The sequence below is a fragment of the Coregonus clupeaformis genome, chromosome 24 (assembly GCF_020615455.1).
Source record: "Coregonus clupeaformis isolate EN_2021a chromosome 24, ASM2061545v1, whole genome shotgun sequence".
In the NCBI taxonomy this organism is placed as follows: domain Eukaryota; kingdom Metazoa; phylum Chordata; class Actinopteri; order Salmoniformes; family Salmonidae; genus Coregonus; species Coregonus clupeaformis.
This window is the reverse complement of record NC_059215.1, coordinates 42,336,047-42,354,079: the sequence shown is the minus strand read 5'-3', so window position 1 is coordinate 42,354,079 and position 18,033 is coordinate 42,336,047. Positions and strand designations below refer to the sequence as shown.

General features: G+C 43.4%; 2 protein-coding genes across 4 annotated transcripts; both read left to right on the top strand.

Annotated features, from left to right (window-relative positions):
* The first annotated feature begins 663 nt into the window (after positions 1-663).
* Positions 664-9,548, top strand: LOC121538549 (mitochondrial ribosome-associated GTPase 2-like). Its single transcript, XM_041846673.2, has 6 exons — positions 664-1,257; positions 6,337-6,484; positions 8,084-8,199; positions 8,389-8,607; positions 8,774-8,912; positions 8,993-9,548. Exons 1-6 carry the CDS (start codon positions 1,021-1,023, stop codon positions 9,391-9,393), a joined length of 1,260 nt encoding a protein of 419 aa, XP_041702607.1. The 5' UTR covers positions 664-1,020; the 3' UTR covers positions 9,394-9,548.
* Positions 9,549-9,684: 136 nt separating this feature from the next.
* Positions 9,685-15,007, top strand: LOC121538550 (uncharacterized protein SCO4629-like). 3 transcript variants are annotated; one of them, XM_041846674.1, is made up of 7 exons: positions 10,645-11,555; positions 11,677-11,750; positions 11,917-12,005; positions 12,287-12,410; positions 12,562-12,714; positions 14,337-14,519; positions 14,754-15,007. In XM_041846674.1, exons 3-7 carry the CDS (start codon positions 11,934-11,936, stop codon positions 14,870-14,872), a joined length of 651 nt encoding a protein of 216 aa, XP_041702608.1. In that variant the 5' UTR covers positions 10,645-11,555; positions 11,677-11,750; positions 11,917-11,933; the 3' UTR covers positions 14,873-15,007. The 3 variants fall into 3 exon arrangements, with proteins under 3 accessions (XP_041702611.1, XP_041702609.1, XP_041702608.1); XM_041846677.2 differs by lacking the exons at positions 10,645-11,555; positions 11,677-11,750 and adding an exon at positions 9,685-9,851; XM_041846675.1 differs by lacking the exon at positions 11,677-11,750 and having other exon boundaries at positions 10,644-11,555.
* Positions 15,008-18,033: the final 3,026 nt, after the last annotated feature.

The window sequence follows — 18,033 nt, the reverse complement described above, 5'->3', positions numbered from 1 at the left end:
AGTGATCATAGATCAAGTGTTGGTTGGTAAGTCCTTAGGAGTGTTATAGAAGACAAGTGTCAAATCGGTTTGTCCCACAAACACACTTGCCTTATAATTTCTATGACAATGTACAATATGTGGTTGTTTTTATTTACATCAAAAGATTTGATCATTTAATGAAAATCATGGTTTGGTTTGTGGTATAGGCCACCATATAGGTATATGTATATCCCCTGTAATAATCCTAGTAATGTCAGACTGGAACTTAACTATAAAATGCTGAAAAGGGGACAGCACAACTCATTACACTTGTATGTTGCCAAGGCAGTGGGAATAAACAGCAGGATACCTGAGGTACCTGGCTGTCAAACAGCTCAATGACTGTATGTCAACTCTACAGTGACAATCATAGGCTTCTTTAGACTGAATAATATATCATTGCATTCATTTCCTGTGAATTGGATATTTACTGTAGTGTTTTGCTTATAATGCAATACCTTGCGCGTGTGTGTGACAGAATAAATGGTTTGTTTGTGCATAACCAAATATGAATGTTTAATTGCTTCTTCATATTCGTTTTTTGTTACTGTTTAATATGTAAAATAAATTGACTTTCACCTTGTTTTGTATCTGTCTTGTATGAAGCAAAGTTCCATTACACGACCCATGCTTTGACTTCATGTGCTTTTTGACCTTCGGTAGCTACCGTAGCTAGCGCTCACAACATGCTGCTGAAGTGAAGTTGTCGTTCCAAACAGTTAGCTTGATCTAAAAGCTTCATTTTTGGTAGCGTTGTAGATTGCGAGGTTTTGTGAAATATCTAGAGATAGATAGATGGACATAGTTTTTTTTATTGCCGATTAAATTAGTAGGCTTGTTGAAAGTGACTTGGCTAGCTAACGTTAGCTCATTGCCACAGTCACAGAGCTAGCTAGCTAGCTAACTAACACATCCTGCTAACGTTACTGTTAGCTAGTTAACGAGGTCAGGGCGACACTTCTGACTGTCTCCCTTTGACATGACATTTATTATTTTGCAATGTTAACTATATTGACAAAGGTTCAGAGCCGAGGATGGTTTGTCCAAGAGATAAGCCGAATATTTGCACACGTTTGCTTTAGGAACGAGGTGAATTGCAGCTGGTTGATAGGGCTCAGAAGCCACTTGGCAGCACAGAGGAAAACAACTGGAATCAGGAATGTCACCACGTCCTCTGCACTGTGCGCCAAACCTAGAGGAAATTCCCAAAAGAAAGAACTGTCAGAAAAAAAATTGGTATGTATTAGTGTGATGAAGCTAACTAGCTAGATTAGCTATCCCCTGTCCTCGGCAGAACATGGTTGTTTATATTGCCAAGCAATGTGCATTCGTTAAGTATTCAGACCCTTTGACTTTTTCCACATTTTATTACGTTATAGCCTTATTCTAAAATGGATTAAATAAAACAGGTTTAGACATTTTGTAAATGTATAACAAATAAAAAACAGATACTTTACATAAGTATTCAGACCCTTTGCTATGAGACGAGAAATTGAGCTCAGGTGCATCCTGTTTCCATTGATAATCCTTGAGATGCTTCTACAACTTGATTTGAGTCCACCTGTGGTAAATCCAATTGATTGGACATGATTATATAAGGTCCAACAGTTGACAGTGCATGTCGGAGCAAAAACCAAGCCATGAGGTCGAAGGAATTGTCCGTAGAGCTCCGAGAAAGGATTGTGCAGAGGCACAGATCTGGGGAAGGGTACCAAAACATTTCTGCAGCATTGAAGGACCCCAAGAACACAGTGGCCTCCATCATTCTGAAATGGAAGAAGTTTGGAATCACCAAGACTCTTCCTAGAGCTGGCCGCTCGGCCAAAATGAGCACTCGGGGAAGAAGGGCCTTGGTCAGGGAGGTGACCAAGAACCCGATGGTCACTCTGACAGAGCTCCAGAGTTCTTCTGTGGAGATGGGAGAACCTTCCAGACGGACAGTCATCTCTGCAGCACTCCACCAATCAGGCCTTTATGGTAGAGTGGCTAGACAGAAGCCACTCCTCAGTAAAAGGCACGACAGCCCACTTGGAGTTTGCCAAAAGGCACTTAAAGGACTCTCAGATGATTTTTTTAATTTTATTTTTTAATTTCACCTTTATTTAACCAGGTAAGCCAGTTGAGAACAAGTTCTCATTTACAACTGCGACCTGGCCAAAATAAAGCAAAGCAGTGCGATAAAAACAACAACACAGAGTTACATATGGGGTAAAACAAAACATAAAGTCAAAAATGCGACAGAAAATATATATATACAGTGTGTGCAAATGTAGCAAGTTATGGAGGTAAGGCAATAAATAGGCCGTAGTGTAAAATAATTATGATTAGTATTAACACTGGAAGATAGATGTGCAAGAGATGATGTGCAAATAGAGATACTGGGGTGCAAATGAGCAAAATAAATAACAATATGGGGATGAGGTAGTTGGGTGGGCTAATTTCAGATGGGCTGTGTACAGGTGCAGTGATCGGTAAGGTGCTCTGACAACTGATGCTTAAAGTTTAGTGAGGGAGATAAGTCTCCAGCTTCAGAGATTTTTGCAGTTTGTTCCAGTCATTGGCAGCAGAGAACTGGAAGGAATGGCGGCCAAAGGAGGTGTTGGCTTTGGGGATGACCAGTGAGATATACCTGCTGGAGCGCATACTACGGGTTGGTGTTGCTATGGTGACCAATGAGCTAAGATAAGGTGGGGATTTGCCTAGCAGTGATTTATAGATGGCTTGGAGCCAGTGGGTTTGGCAACGAATATGTAGTGAGGACCAGCCAACAAGAGCGTACAGGTCACAGTGGTGGGTAGTATATGGGGCTTTGGTGACAAAATGAATGGCACTGTGATAGACTACATCCAATTTGCTGAGTAGAGTGTTGGAGGCTATTTTGTAAATGACATCGCCAAAGTCAAGGATCGGTAGGATAGTCAGTTTTACGAGGGCATGTTTGGCAGCATGAGTGAAGGAGGCTTTGTTGCGAAATAAGAAGCCGATTCTAGATTTAACTTTGGATTGGAGATGCTTAATGTGAGTCTGGAAGGAGAGTTTACAGTCTAACCAGACACCTAGGTATTTGTAGTTGTCCACATACTCTAGGTCAGACCCGTCGAGAATAGTGATTCTAGTCGGGTGGGCGGGTGCCAGCAGCATTTGATTGAAGAGCATGCATTTAGTTTTACTTGTGTTTAAGAGAAGGTGGAGGCTACGGAAGGAGTGTTGTATGGCATTGAAGCTCGTTTGGAGGTTTGTTAACACTGTCCAATGAACGGCCAGATGTATACAAAATGGTGTCGTCTGCGTAGAGGTGGATCTGAGAATCACCACAGCAAGAGTGACATCATTGATACACAGAGAAAAGAGTCGGCCCAAGAATTGAACCCTGTGGCACCCCCATAGAGACTGCCATAGATCCAGACAACAGGCCCTCCGATTTGACACATTGAACTCTATCTGAGAAATAGTTGGTCAACCAGGCGAGGCAGTCATTTGAGAAACCAAGGCTATTTAGTCTGCCAATAAGAATGCGGTGGTTGACAGAGTCGAAAGCCTTGGCCAGGTCGATGAAGAGAGCTGCACAGTACTGTCTATTATCGATCGCGGTTATAATATCGTTTAGGACCTTGAGGGTGGCTGAGGTGCACCCATGACCAGCTCGGAAACCGGATTGCATAGCGGAGAAGGTACGGTGGGATTCGAAATGGTCGGTGATCTGTTTGTTAACTTGGCTTTCAAAAACTTTCGGGCAGGATTGATGTAGGTCTGTAACAGTTTGGATCTAGAGTGTCACACCCTTTGAAGAGGGGGATGACCGTGGCAGCTTTCCAATCTCTGGAGATCTTAGACGTTACGAAAGAGAGGTTGAACAGGCTAGTAATAGGGGTTGCAACAATTTCGGCGGCTAATTTTAGAAAGGAAGGGTCCAGATTGTCTAGCCCAGATGATTTGTAGGGGTCCATATTTTGCAGCTCTTTCAGAACATCAGCTGTCTGTTTGTGTGAAGGAGAAGCGGGGGGGGCATGGGCAAGTTGCAGCGGAGGGGTAGTGGTAGCCAGGTGGAAAGCATGGCCAGCCGTAGCAAAATGCTTGTTGAAATTCTTGATTATTGTAGATTTATCGGTAGTGACAGTGTTTCCTAGCCTCAGTGCAGTGGGCAGCTGGGAGGAGGTGCTCTTAATCTCCATGGACTTTACAGATTCTCTTGTCAGATGAAACTAAGATTGAATTATTTGGCCTGAATGCCAAGCGTCACGTCTGGAGGAAACCTGGCACCATCCCTATGGTGAAGCATGGTGGTGGCAGCATCATGCTGTGGGAATACTTTTCAGTGTTTTATTTGTAATACATTTGCAAAAATTTCTAAACCTGTTTTTGCTTTGTCATGTTGGGGTATTGTGTGTAGATTGATGAGGGAAAAACAATTTAATCAATTTTAGAATAATGCTGTAACCTAACCAAATGTAGAAAAGTCAATGGGTCTGAATACTTTCCGAATGCACTGTAGCTACTTAACTTACAATGCCTATCCTCTAGTCTTTGTGCACTTTGGGGAATTCTGGACAAGGCTTACTTGTTCCATCATGCATTCAACCAGTTTTAGTTTTTGCACTATTTTTTTTGTTGAGTTAGTCTAGTCTTAGTCATTTTGACTAAAATATCATTAAGTCTTAGTCGCATTTGTAGTTTGAATATTGATTTAGTCTAGTTAATGTCAATGACAAACAATGGGCCATTTTAGTAAACTAAATGCCCTTTCATTTTAGTCACATTTTAGTCATCACATTTGTATTGCCTCATTAACCTATAGTAAAAATAAATCACTGACTTCCATGTGCACAAATATACATACCCTTGTCCTACCAACATATTCTGCATAACATCCTATTCTCTTCCCAACAGCAGAAATATGACAAACATATATAAGAATTATCTGGTCATGTAAATTACTAATTCAGCCTGATATTGCACATTACATGCAAAATAGACACACACACAAACGCAGAGAGAGTAGCACAATCATCAATCAACGGGAGCTAATGACTGTTTCACCCAGTGATGTAGTCAACTCACTAAACCTCAAGTCCGAATCAAGTGTCAAGTCCCCTGTGCTCGAGTCAAAGTCTGAGTCACCAATGGTCGAGTCCCCATGGCTGAAGTCCCCGTGCTCGAGTCCAGGTTGCAGATAGAAATCCCATGAATAGAGCCAACGTTATTCCTTATTCAACACGTCAGAGGGGCATGTTTGTTCTACATAGCATATTTCTATCTGAACGTTCCATAACGTTGCATCCTGCTGAACGTGCCCCAGGTTTTTAGCAACAGCTAGCTAATGAGGTAACAAGATTGAACAAGGTGTAGCCTAAACAAATGGTTAACGGTCCGGACGGCAAATAGCCTAGTTTTAGAAGGGCCCGTGATATGCTTTATGAATGTAAAATGCGGCGCGCCAATGCACCATAGAAAGAAAAAAAAGAGAGTGCTGGTATTATGGGTCATATCCCTTGAACGGTAATGGCTAGAATCTAGCCGTTTTCTCTGAGGAAAAGAGGGAGACTTGGCTAGTACGTTGGCTACAGAACCTGGCTATGAAATGCAGTGGGGAAAGTGTGAGGGTTGAGCGAGACTACAAATTCAAAAACTTTTCTATACTCAAGGGAGAAAAAAACATAGCTAGACTGTTGTTTTACTATTAAACGTAATGCTGCTGTTGTGTTTAATTTCATAAAGCAGCGTACGTTTCTTAACTAGGCAAAGGGTATCTAACTAGAAGGCTGGTGGTGACTGGTTAGGTACGGGGAAGCAGGAGAGTTGCCTGCACGATGTGTATAATCGGAGGCGGAGCAGAGCCGGTCTGCCCACCCACACTCATCGCTTGCTCCCCCGCAGCTCACCAGCTGATGTAGGCTAAGCTGTGTGTGGCGGGTTCTTCACACTGCTGATCAGAACTGCGCTGTGCTTCTGTGCTGCTAATATTAATTGTGCGTATCACTCAAAAGCTCTCATTCTCTCCAAAAACGATTGTCTAGTCCATTTAGTAGTCAGATTTTAGTCACAGATAATTTCGTCTTGTCTCGTTTTAGTCAACTGAAATATATTATTTTCTGGGTCTATTTAGTCAGTTATAGTCTTGTCAATTGCCACTGAAAAATAGGTGTGTGATTAATATTTTAGGCACTATTTTTGTTGACAAAATGAACACTGACTCAAATAAGGATAAGCAAATATTGATTAGACAATAAGATGTGACAATGATATTAGCTAAGTTAAGTTTTCAAGAGGGTGAATGTTAGTTCTGCTTCACTTTCTGGCTCTCGCTCTGTTGCTTAGACTCGCCACTTTGTGGACCACCGCAATGTGAAGCTACTGGCTGGAGCAGGTGGGAAAGGAGCCTGCACCTTCCATAGTGAGCCCCGGAAAGAGTGGGGTGGACCGGACGGAGGGAATGGAGGAGACGGGGGGAACATAATCATCAAAGGTGGGTGAGAAACACTGTCACTCTCTCAACGATGTTGCACTATTCCCAAACAGACCTGGTTATACATTGTTTATAATCTGGTTAAACAGTATTGGTCTTCTGAGAAGCTTTCATTTACCTATTCAGATAAACGTTGTGATCATGCCAAAATCCACAATTGGCCTAGAATTTGAAACAACAACATATTCATTGACTACAGCTCAGCGTTCATCCCCATAGTGCCCTCAAAGCTCATCACTAAGCTAAGGACCCTTGGACTAAACACCTCCCTCTGCAACTGGATCCTGGACTTCCTAACGGGCCGCCCCCGGGTGATAAGGGTAGGTAACAACACATCCGCCACGCTGATCCTCAACACGGGGGCCCCTCAGGGGTGCGTGCTCAGTTCCCTCCTGTACCTCCCTGTTCACTCATGATTGCATGGCCAGGCACGACTCCAACACAATCATTAAGTTTGCCGACGACACAACAGTGGTAGGCCTGATCAACGACGAGACAGCCTATAGGGAGGAGGTCAGAGACGTGGCCGTGTGGTGCCAGGACAACAACCTCTCCCTCAACATGATCAAGACAAAGGAGATGATTGTGGACTACAGGAAAAAGAAGAGGACTGAGCACGCCCCCATTCTCATCGACGGGCTGTAGTGGAGCAGGTTGAGAGCTTCAAGTTCCTTGGTGTCCACATCACCAACAAACTAACACGGTCCAAGCACACCAAGACAGTTTTGAAGAGGGCACAACAAAACCTATTCCCCTTAAGGAGACTGAACAAATATTTGGCATGAGTCCTCAGATCCTAAAAAGGTTCTACAGCTGCACCATCGAGAGTATCCTGACTGGTTGCATCCCCGCCTGTTATGGCAACTGCTGGGCCTACGACCGCAAGGCACTACAGAGGGTAGTGCGTACGGCCCAGTACCACACTGGGGCCAAGCTTCCTGCCATCCAGGACCTCTATACCAGGCTGTGTCAGAGGAAGGCCCTAAAAATTGTCAAGGACTCCAGCCACCCTAGTCATAGACTGTTCTCTCTGCTACCGCACGGTAAGCAGTACCGGAGCGCCAAGTTTAGGTCCTAGAGGCTTCTTAACAGCTTCTACCCCTAATCCATAAGACTCTTGAACATCTAATTAAATGGCTACCCAGACTATTTGCATTGCCCCCTCTCTCTTTTACGCTGCTGCTACTCTCTCTACCTACATGTACCTATTACCTCAATTACCTCGACTAACCGGTGCTCCCACACATTGACTCGGTACCGGTACCCCCTGTATATAGCCCTGCTATTGTTATTTTACTGCTGCTCTTTAAATATTTGTTATTATTTTTGTATTAAATGTTGTTGTTTTTTGTTTTTTTTGGGGGGGGGGTATTCTTTCTTAAAATTGCATTGTTTGTTAAGGGCTTGTAAGTAAGCATTTCACTGTAAGGTCTACACCTGTTGTATTCGGCACATGTGTCAAATAAAATGTGATTTGATTTGATCAGGCTGAAGAACATTTTGAATTGGTAGGGATATTTTAACCAGGACATTGGAGAAAGGTTTCGTATGCATACATCAAGTCCTATTCCCGTCTATCTGTTATTTGCGTGCCTCCAGTCGAACGGCAGGTGAAGTCCCTGGCGCAGGTCACCCCCGTTTACAAAGGAGACGATGGCGACTCAGGAGGCAGTAAGAACTGCTACGGACGCAACGCCAGCACAACCTACATCGCTGTGAGTTAGTGCCCATGGCTACGGCCCGGGGTGTTGCTTTGAATTAGGGGCTCTTGTATGTACATAGATTTGTAATTACTTTAATTTAGCGATGTAATTACTAAGTAAATACCAGATACCAAAATGCTGACTGTAAAATAAAGTGAAGGCCAAACTGAATGTTGTGTGTGGTGTTTTGGGACCGTGCAGGTGCCAGTGGGCACGGTGGTGAAGGAGCATGGGAAGACGGTGGCAGACCTCTCCCAGCACGGCCAGGAGTACGTGGCTGTGTTTGGAGGGGCGGGGGGAAAGGGGAACCGCTTCTTCCTGTCCAATGAGAACCGTGCCCCCATGACGGCCACCCCGGGAGAGAGAGGCCAGGAGAGGGTCCTCCAGCTGGAGCTGCGTACCATGGCCCACGCCGGACTGGTGAGACACAGGAGTGGACCTCTCTCTCCACTGACCAGGCCTATCTTATGATAATGTGGGCTGGTCACAATAATATTGTAGACATATACATGGGATACACTTGATCCCGCAAAAATGTGTAACATTTTCTTAGATTTACATGTTAGTGTGTGTTCTTCCACTTCAGGTTGGGTTTCCTAATGCAGGGAAGTCTTCTCTTCTAAGGGCCATCTCCAATGCCAGGCCTGCTGTGGCTGCCTACCCCTTCACCACCCTCAACCCCCACGTGGGCATTGTTAAGTACAGGGACCATGAGCAAGTGGCAGGTAATGGAGTTTATCTAACTGTTGTATATTATGTTGGGTTGATCATGCAGTTTACCATCCCTCCCGTTCCCTGTGTCTAGTGGCTGACATCCCTGGTATCATCCGTGGGGCACATCTGAACCGAGGCCTGGGGATCTCCTTCCTGCGCCACATTGAGCGCTGTCGCTTCCTGCTCTTCGTCCTGGACCTGTCCTCCCCAGAACCCTGGACCCAGCTCCAGCACCTGCGTTTCGAGCTGGACCAGTACGAACCCGGACTCTCCCACCGGCCCCACGCTATTGTGGCCAACAAAATGGACCTGCCTGGGGCACGGGGGAACATAGAGGCCCTCAGGGGCCACGTGGCCCAGAGGGTGATCCCTGTGTCAGCCCTCACAGGCCAGAACACAGAGGAGCTGATCATCCACCTCAGGGAGCTGTATGATGTCTACCTGCAGACCCAGGGACAGGGCAGTGGGGAGGACAAGCCCACCAGGTGGTAGGTCAGCCGGGGAAAAGGAGTGAAAGACTTCCATGCCTTTTCCTTTTCCTCACTGTTTAGCACCTACCAAATGTAGTTTGTTCAAATTATAGGACTAAATAAATATTTATATAACTATGGTATTTATTTATGATTTAATAAATGTGTTTAATTAAACTTGATTCTGCATTGTTTTATTTACACAATGCACTATACTCATACTTATCATTAATTATCACAACTGTACAGGGGTCAGTGCTGATGACATCAGGTAGTTATTGTGATGTCATATTTACTTGTTCAGTGTTTTCCCTTATAATATCAACATTACACATTTAACCTTTAGGATATCTCGAGAAACACTCGTATGAAAAATGCAGGTACTGGTACACCTTAAACATTGGACAAGTCTTAAGTGGAATCCTTGGGACGTCCAACTCTGACGTGTCCCCATTGAAGATTACATTTAAAACGGTTAAGGTAAGGGTTAAGAGTAAGGTCATTTGGTCACAGCTATCAACTTCTATTTTAACAAAATGTTCAGAGCAGGAATCTCTGGAATTCTCAGTGACACGTCACCCTCGCTAAAGGATTTTTCTATGTATTTCTTGGTCAAAAAACAACAGTGTGTTTAGGCTGACCTTTGACCTCTGTGCCCGAGATCACACCATGTGTCACACACAGTGGTGGTTGTTTGCTGCTGCTGACTGGACTTTCAGAGGGGAGTGAGCAGGGTCAGCTCAGGCAGTTCGATGAGCAGTCAGGGCTGGTACACCATGGCTGCGTTTCATTCCACAAAACTGTTTCCTTCCCTCTGTCCTCATTTACTCCCCTCCACTGATCGGATAGGACTGGGCAGGTGATAGCAATATGACAGAAACTCAACCTGGTCTTAAAGCATTTCGTAGTATTATGTGCTTAATTCCGAGACACTACATTAAGTATGACACAGTATGTTACGTTTCATATGGTATGTATTAATTTATGGATGTCCATGACCCATTTCATATTATATTTCGTATTATATGTTATGAATTACAATTGATATTATATGTTACGAATTTGCAAAATGTACCATCTGTTACAAATTTGCAAAAGGTATGGCATGTTACGAATTCTAGCTAGGTGGCTAATGTTAGAGAGGCTGGGGTTAAGTTTAGGAGTTAGGTTAAAGGGTTAAGGTTAGGGGAAGGGTTAGCTAACATGCTAAGTAGTTGCAAAGTATAAAAAAAATTGTAATTAGTTGAAAAGTTGGTAAAATGCTAAAGTTGTCTGAGATGAGATTCGAACTCATAACCTGACTTTTGCATTATACGCCCGACGAACCACCCTACTTTAGTTTTTTGCATTAACTAGCCATCTGTCTTATGTAACCAAACATAACATATCATACTAATTTGAGTGTCCTGGATTTACATTTGCTATGTTACTTCTAGTCTATGAGACCAGGCTGAGAAACTAGGTGGAGCTAATGTCTGGGAATACCTACCCACTTGTCTCATATTTGTAACGTATGTAAAGGAGAATGAATGAAAGAGGAATTAAATGTAGTTAATGTATTGTGGAAGGGGTTGGGTCCAGTCTGAACAAAAACAAAACACCCAATCTAAACCAGAGTGTGTGTGCAAGCAGGTTAGCAGGAAAAAGCTTGGTGTTAACAGTACAGTTGTAGAGGCCAATTGAATACGTTTTTTCTTTCACTGGGACCTTTCAGATCAGGTGTCTGCTTCTTTTTACTTCACATAGAAACAATATCATCAGCCTACACTCAGAGACCAGCCAATCAGAGTCAAATAAAAATGGACAAGGCCAATTATACAGTAAGGGAGGGGGCTGACAGCAGCTACAGGAACACAAAATGTACAGGAGACTCACCAACCAATCGAATAAGAGACAGGAGGCCTAATCAGCCAGTCGGATAAAGAAGAGTGAAATGTACATTAGCCAATGAGAGTTACACTGAGACAGTAACTGGATAGAATTTAGAATAGCCATTCACAATGATGCCAGAGTGTGGAATATGCCAGAACACTGGCAGTGCATCCTGGGTAAAGGATGAACATTGCTTAATTCATTAATCAAACATTGAGAGAAGGAGGAGAAAAGAGAGACCGTTGGGAGAGAGAGACGCTGGGGTGTGCCAAGCTTTTACCCTTGGGACAAACGAGAAATAGAAAGTCAACGGTAACTGCTTCTAAATGATCTTATGGGTATAAACGAGTTGAACACTGGTGTAGTGCAGCATGTTGAGCCTGGCCACTGCTACTGCAGTCTTTAACGGATGACCCACGTCACCTTCCCTCAGGGCTCTGTTATTGTCTACTGCTGCTGTGTCAACGGAGCGGACCTCCACTACAGCTCTGTTTGTGCTCGCCTGAGGTGAAGTGGAGTGCCTCCTGTCTCCACACGTGTATTTAATGATGACATTGTTGACCTGTGAATAAGTATCGTTTAAGTATTGTTATTGATTCATTCAGTAGCATAATTGTTGTGTTGGTTATTTTATTTGGTTCTGCTTTTGAAGTGTGTGTGTTCTCTCCCACAGGCCAGCATGTGAGAGGAATGGACAATGAGAGTGAGAAGTGGGCCAGAGTTCTGTGGGACTACCTTTGTCTGCACCAATCTCTGGAAAAGGCAAGCCTTCATATCTGACTGTACATACACATAAGATACATTTTGACAGGATACATTTTAAATGGGCTTCAATCTGAATTTTAAGTAGTGTAATGCTACACTCTTTTGGGAAGTCATGATTAGCTTGTCTGGCTTTACCCAAAATAACATCATAATGATCTATCCTCTCTTAGGATGATTATCATACCATGTCATACTCATAGATTTTCTCTCAGGTTTTTGTAATAATCAATGCTGTCTCTTCTGTTGAAACTATGTCATAATTATGTATGTTCTCTCAGAGTGATGTCATAATAGGCCTGGGTTGCCATGATGTGCGTGTGGCGGAGAGGTCAGCTGATCTCTTCCTGGAAGGATTGGCTCCTTGGCTGCTTTTCACTGGTTACCTAGGTAACCAGACTGCAGGTCAGCAAGACACTGGGCATCTTTCTCGCTATTTCTCTCTTTCTCTGTCCCTCTTTCTGCCCATGCAAGGAAACACACACGCACAAACACAAGCATACCGTGTTTCTATGTTTCTATCCAATGTCTCTAGTGTGTGTGTCGTGTGTTCCAGGTGTGTGGACGAGGCCAGAGGCTGACGTGTTCTTGGATGTGGCTCTGAGGATGGGAGTGCCCAGGGGGAACATACTGCTGGAGACAGAGGCCACCAACACTGGAGAGAACATCCGCTTCTCCTACAGGCTCCTCAAGGAGAATAACATCCCAGGTGAGACTCTCCTCATTACAGACACACATGCCTACTACGGGGAACCTTTCACATGAAAGGCGTCTGTTATTGTTGTGGTATTATTCGACAGCTATGGGGCAGGAGAGCACAACTGAATCACTGGACCACATTCTGGCCAAGCCAGAATTGTGTTCCTATGGATATACAAAAGACCTACAGTGGCATGCGAAAGTATTCACCCCCCTTGGCATTTTTCCTATTTTGTTGCCTTACAACCTGGAATTAAAATTTATTTTTTATTGTGAAACAAACAAGAAATAAGACAAACAAACAGAAAACTTGAGCGTGCATAACTATTCACCCCCCCGAAGTCAATACTTTGTAGAGTCACCTTTTGCAGCAATTACAGCTGCAAGTCTCTTGGGGTATGTCTCTATAAGCTTGGCACATCTAGCCACTGGGATTTTTGCCCATTCTTCAAGGCAAAACTGCTTCAGCTCCTTCAAGTTGGATGGGTTCCACTGGTGTATAGCAATCTTTAAGTCATACCACAGATTCTCAATTGGATTGAGGTCTGGCCTTTGACTAGGCCATTCCAAGACATTTAAATGTTTCCCTTAAACCTCTCGAGTGTTGCTTTAGCAGTATGCTTAGGGTCATTGTCCTGCTGGAAGGTGAACCTCTGTCCCAGTCTCAAATCTCTGGAAGACTGAAACAGGTTTCCCTCAAGAATGTCCCTGTATTTAGCGCCATCCATCATTCCTTCAATTCTGACCAGTTTCCCAGTCCCTGCCGATGAAAAACATCCCCACAGATGCTGCCACCACCATGCTTCACTGTGGGGATGGTGTTCTCGGGGTGATGAGAGGTGTTGGGTTTGCGCTAGACATAGCGTTTTCCTTGATGGCCAAAAAGCTACATTTGAGTCTCATCTGACCAGAGTACCTTCTTCCATATGTTTTTTTTCTTTAAGCAATGGCTTTTTTCTAGCCACTCTTCCGTAAAGCCCAGCTCTGTGGAGTGTACGGCTTAAAGTGGTCCTATGGACAGATACTCCAATCTCCGCTGTGGAGCTTTGCAGCTCCTTCAGGGTTATCTTTGGTGTCTTTGTTGCCTCGCTGATTAATGCCCTCCTTGCCTGTTCCATGAGTTTTGGTGGGCGGCCCTCTCTTGGCAGGTTTGTTATTGTGCCATATTCTTTCAATTTTTTTATAATGGATTTAATGGTGCTCCGTGGGATGTTCAAAGTTTCTTGCTTGGTGGTGCCCCTTGCTTAGTGGTGTTGCAGACTCTGGGGCCTTTCAGAACAGGTGTATATATACTGAGATCATGTGACAGATCATGTGACACTTAGATTGCACATAGGTGGACTTTATTTAACTAATTTTGTGACTTCTGAAGGTAATTGGTTGCACCAGATCTTATTTAGGGGCTTCATAGCAAAGGGTGTGAATACATATGCACGCACCACTTTTCCGTTATTATTTTTTTTGAATTTTTGAAACAAGTTATTTTTTTCATTCCACTTCACCAATTTGGATTTTTTTGTGTATGTCCATTACATGAAATCCAAATAAAAATCCATTTAAATTACAGGTTGTAATGCAACTATTTTTGTCAACTACCCATTAGTGATTGTGTTTGTCATATGTCTACCCCAGCCAGCAGGGTGATCCTGGTCCAGCAGCCTTTTATGGAGCGCAGGGTTTTTGCCACTTTCCTGCGCCAGTGGCCTGACCAGGGGGAACACACGCATGCCATCGTCACCTCCCCACAGATGGGAATCTCTGCCTACCCCCACCCCACTGTGGGTACTGCCACAGACCTCATCACATACATGCTAGGTACCATAATCTCAAGACTTGTGTGTTGTCTTTAGACCATGTAAGATAAATATGTCTATGGTAAGGCCACCTATCATCTTTCTAGTGCCGGAGTGTATCAATGCATTCAGAATGAAATATTCTGAAAGTCAGTATTGTCCCATTGCCAACCATTTCACTTAACACTGTGTAGGAATAACAGACATGAGTATGATGCTATGTGTGAGGTGTAAACTTTGTGTTTGTGTATTCCAGGAGTTTTAGAGAGGATCCGTGACTACCCACAGAAAGGCTTCCAGGTGGAACAGGAGATCACACCCAGTGTTCTCTCTGCCTACCAATGGCTCTTGTACGCTGGCTACATTCCCAAGTGAACCAGAACACACACGCCCATGCATGAACGCGTGCACACATTTCCACGCACAAACACTTGTACCTATGTTTTGCTATGTTGATGCTGCTGATAGTTGGGATGGTTGGGAATTGAACATTAAATCACAGTAAATTTATATTTGGAAAATATGTTTGTTTCATTGAAACTGTGACTTGAGATGTATGAACATATACCACAGAACTCTGCATTATTACATAAGTAAAACTAAATGAATGTAAAACAATTACCTTTATTTACATACCAATAAACACATATAGAATATACATTCAAAGCCAACACCAATACAGTGCCTTGTAAAAGTATTCACCCCCTTGGCATTTTTCCTATTTTGTTGCCTTACAACCTGGAATTAAAATTTATTTTTGGGGGGTTTGTATAATTTGATTTACACAACATGTCTACCACTTTGAAGATGCAAAATATTTTTTCTTGTGAAACAAACAAGAAATAAGACAAAAAAACAGAAAACTTGAGCGTGCATAACTATTCACCCCTCCAAAGTCAATACTTTGTAGAGCCACCTTTTGCAGCAATTACAGCTGCAAGTCTCTTGAGGTATGTCTCTATAAGCTTGGCACATCTAGCCACTGGGATTTTTGGTGTTGGGTTTGCGCCAGACTTAAATAATTACATTTACATATTTACATTTTAGTCATTTAGCAGACGCTCTTATCCAGAGCGACTTACATTATATATTTCAACCCACAACCCTGGCGTTGCAAACGCCATGCTCTACCAACTGAGCTACATCCCTGCCGGCCATTCCCTCCCCTACCCTAGACGACGCTGGGCCAATTGTGCGCCGCCCCATGGGTCTCCCGGTCACGGCCGGCTACGACAGAGCCTGGATTCGAACCAGGATCTCTAGTGGCACAGCTTAGACCACTGCGCCACTCGGGAGGATAATGGATTTAATGGTGGTCCGCGGGATGTTCAAAGTTTCTGATATTTTTTATAACCCAACCCTGATCTGTACTTCTCCACAACTTTGTCCTTGACCTGTTTGGAGAGCTCCTTGGTCTTCATGGTGCCACTTTCTTGGTGGTGCCCCTTGCTTAGTGGTGTTGCAGACTCTGGGGCCTTTCAGAACAGGTGTATATATACTGAGATCGTGTGACAGATCATGTGACACTTAGATTGCACACAGGTGGACTTTATTTAACTAATTATGTGACTTCTGAAGGTAATTGGTTGCACCAGATGTTATTTAGGGGCTTCATAGCAGTGTATGTCCATTACATGAAATCCAAATAAAAATCAATTTAAATTACAGGTTTTAATGCAACAAAATAGGAAAAAATGCCAAGGGGATGAATACTTTTGCAAGTCGGAAGAATACAGTTGAAGTCGGAAGTTTACATACACCTTAGCCAAATACATTTAAACTCAGTCTTTCACAATTCGTGACATTTAATCCTAGTAAAAAATCCCTGTCTTAGGTCAGTTAGATCACCACTTTATTTTAAGAATGTGAAATGTCCGAATAATAGTAGAAAGGGATTTATTTCAGCTTTTATTTCTTTTATCACATTCCCAGTGGGTCAGAAGTTTACATACACTCAATTAGTATTTGGTAGCATTGCCTTTAAATTGTTTAACTTGGGTCAAACGTTTCAGGTAGCCTTCCACAAGCTTCCCACAATAAGTTGGGTGAATTTTGGCCCATTCCTCCTGACAGAGCTGGTGTAACTGAGTCAGGTTTGTAGGCCTCCTTGCTCACACACGCTTTTTCAGTTCTGCCCACACATTTTCTATAGGATTGAGGTCAGGGCTTTGTGATGGCCACTCCAATACCTTGACTTTGTTGTCCTTAAGCCATTTTGCTACAACTTTGGAAGTATGCTTGGGGTCATTGTCTATTTGGAAGACCTATTTGCGACCAAGCTTTAACTTCCTGACTGATGTCTTGAGATGTTGCTTCAATATATCCACATAATTTTCCTTCCTCATGATGCAATCTATTTTGTGAAGTGCACCAGTCCCTCCTGCAGCAAAGCACCCCCACAGCATGATGTTGCCACCCCCGTGCTTCACGGTTGGGATGGTGTTCTTCGGCTTACAAGGTACCCCCTTTTTCTTCCAAACATAACGATGGTCATTATGGCCAAACAGTTCTATTTTTGTATCATCAGAGGACATTTCTCCAAAAAGTACGATCTTTGTCCCCATGTGCAGTTGCAAACCGTAGTCCTTGCTTTTTTATGGCGGTTTTGGAGCAGTGGCTTCTTCCTTGCTGAGCGGCCTTTCAGGTTATGTCGATATAGGACTCGTTTTACTGTGGATATAGATACTTTTCGCACCAAAGTATGTTCATCTCTAGGAGACAGAACGCGTCTCCTTCCTGAGCGGTATGACGGCTGCGTGGTCCCATGGTGTTTATACTTGCGTACTATTGTTTGTACAGATGAACGGGGTACCTTCAGGTGTTTGGAAATTGCTCCCTAGGATGAACCAGACTTGTGGAGGTCTTGATTGATTTCTTTTGATTTTCCCATGATGTCAAGCAAAGAGACACTGAGTTTGAAGGTAGGCCTTGAAATACATCCACAGGTACACCTCCAATTGACTCAAATAATGTCAATTAGCCTATCAGAAGCTTCTAAAGCCATTTCTTGAATTTTACAAGCTGTTTAAAGGCACAGTCAACTTAGTATATGTAAACTTCTGATCCACTGGAATTGTGATACAATGAATTATAAGTGAAATAATCTGTCTGTAAACAATTGTTGGAAAAATTACTTGTGTCATGCACAAAGTAGATGTCCTAACCGACTTGCCAAAACTATAGTGGTTGAAAAACAAGTTTTAATGACTCCAACCTAAGTGTACTGTATGTAAACTTCCAACTTCAACTGTAAATCAGACTTCAGCGCAAAACTTTCAACCCAAGCTTTCACTGGTAATCCGAGCATGCCCCCATGTACATCGATGGGGCTGTTTTGGAACAGGTTGACAGCTTCAAGTTCCTCTGTGTCCACACCACTAAGGAACTATCATGGTCCACACACATCAACATAGCCGTGAAGAGGGCACGACAACACCTCTACCCCCTCAGGAGACTGAAAATATTTGGCATGGCATAGGCCCTCAGATCCTCAAAAATGTATACAGCTGCACCATTGAGACGGGGTGTATCACCAC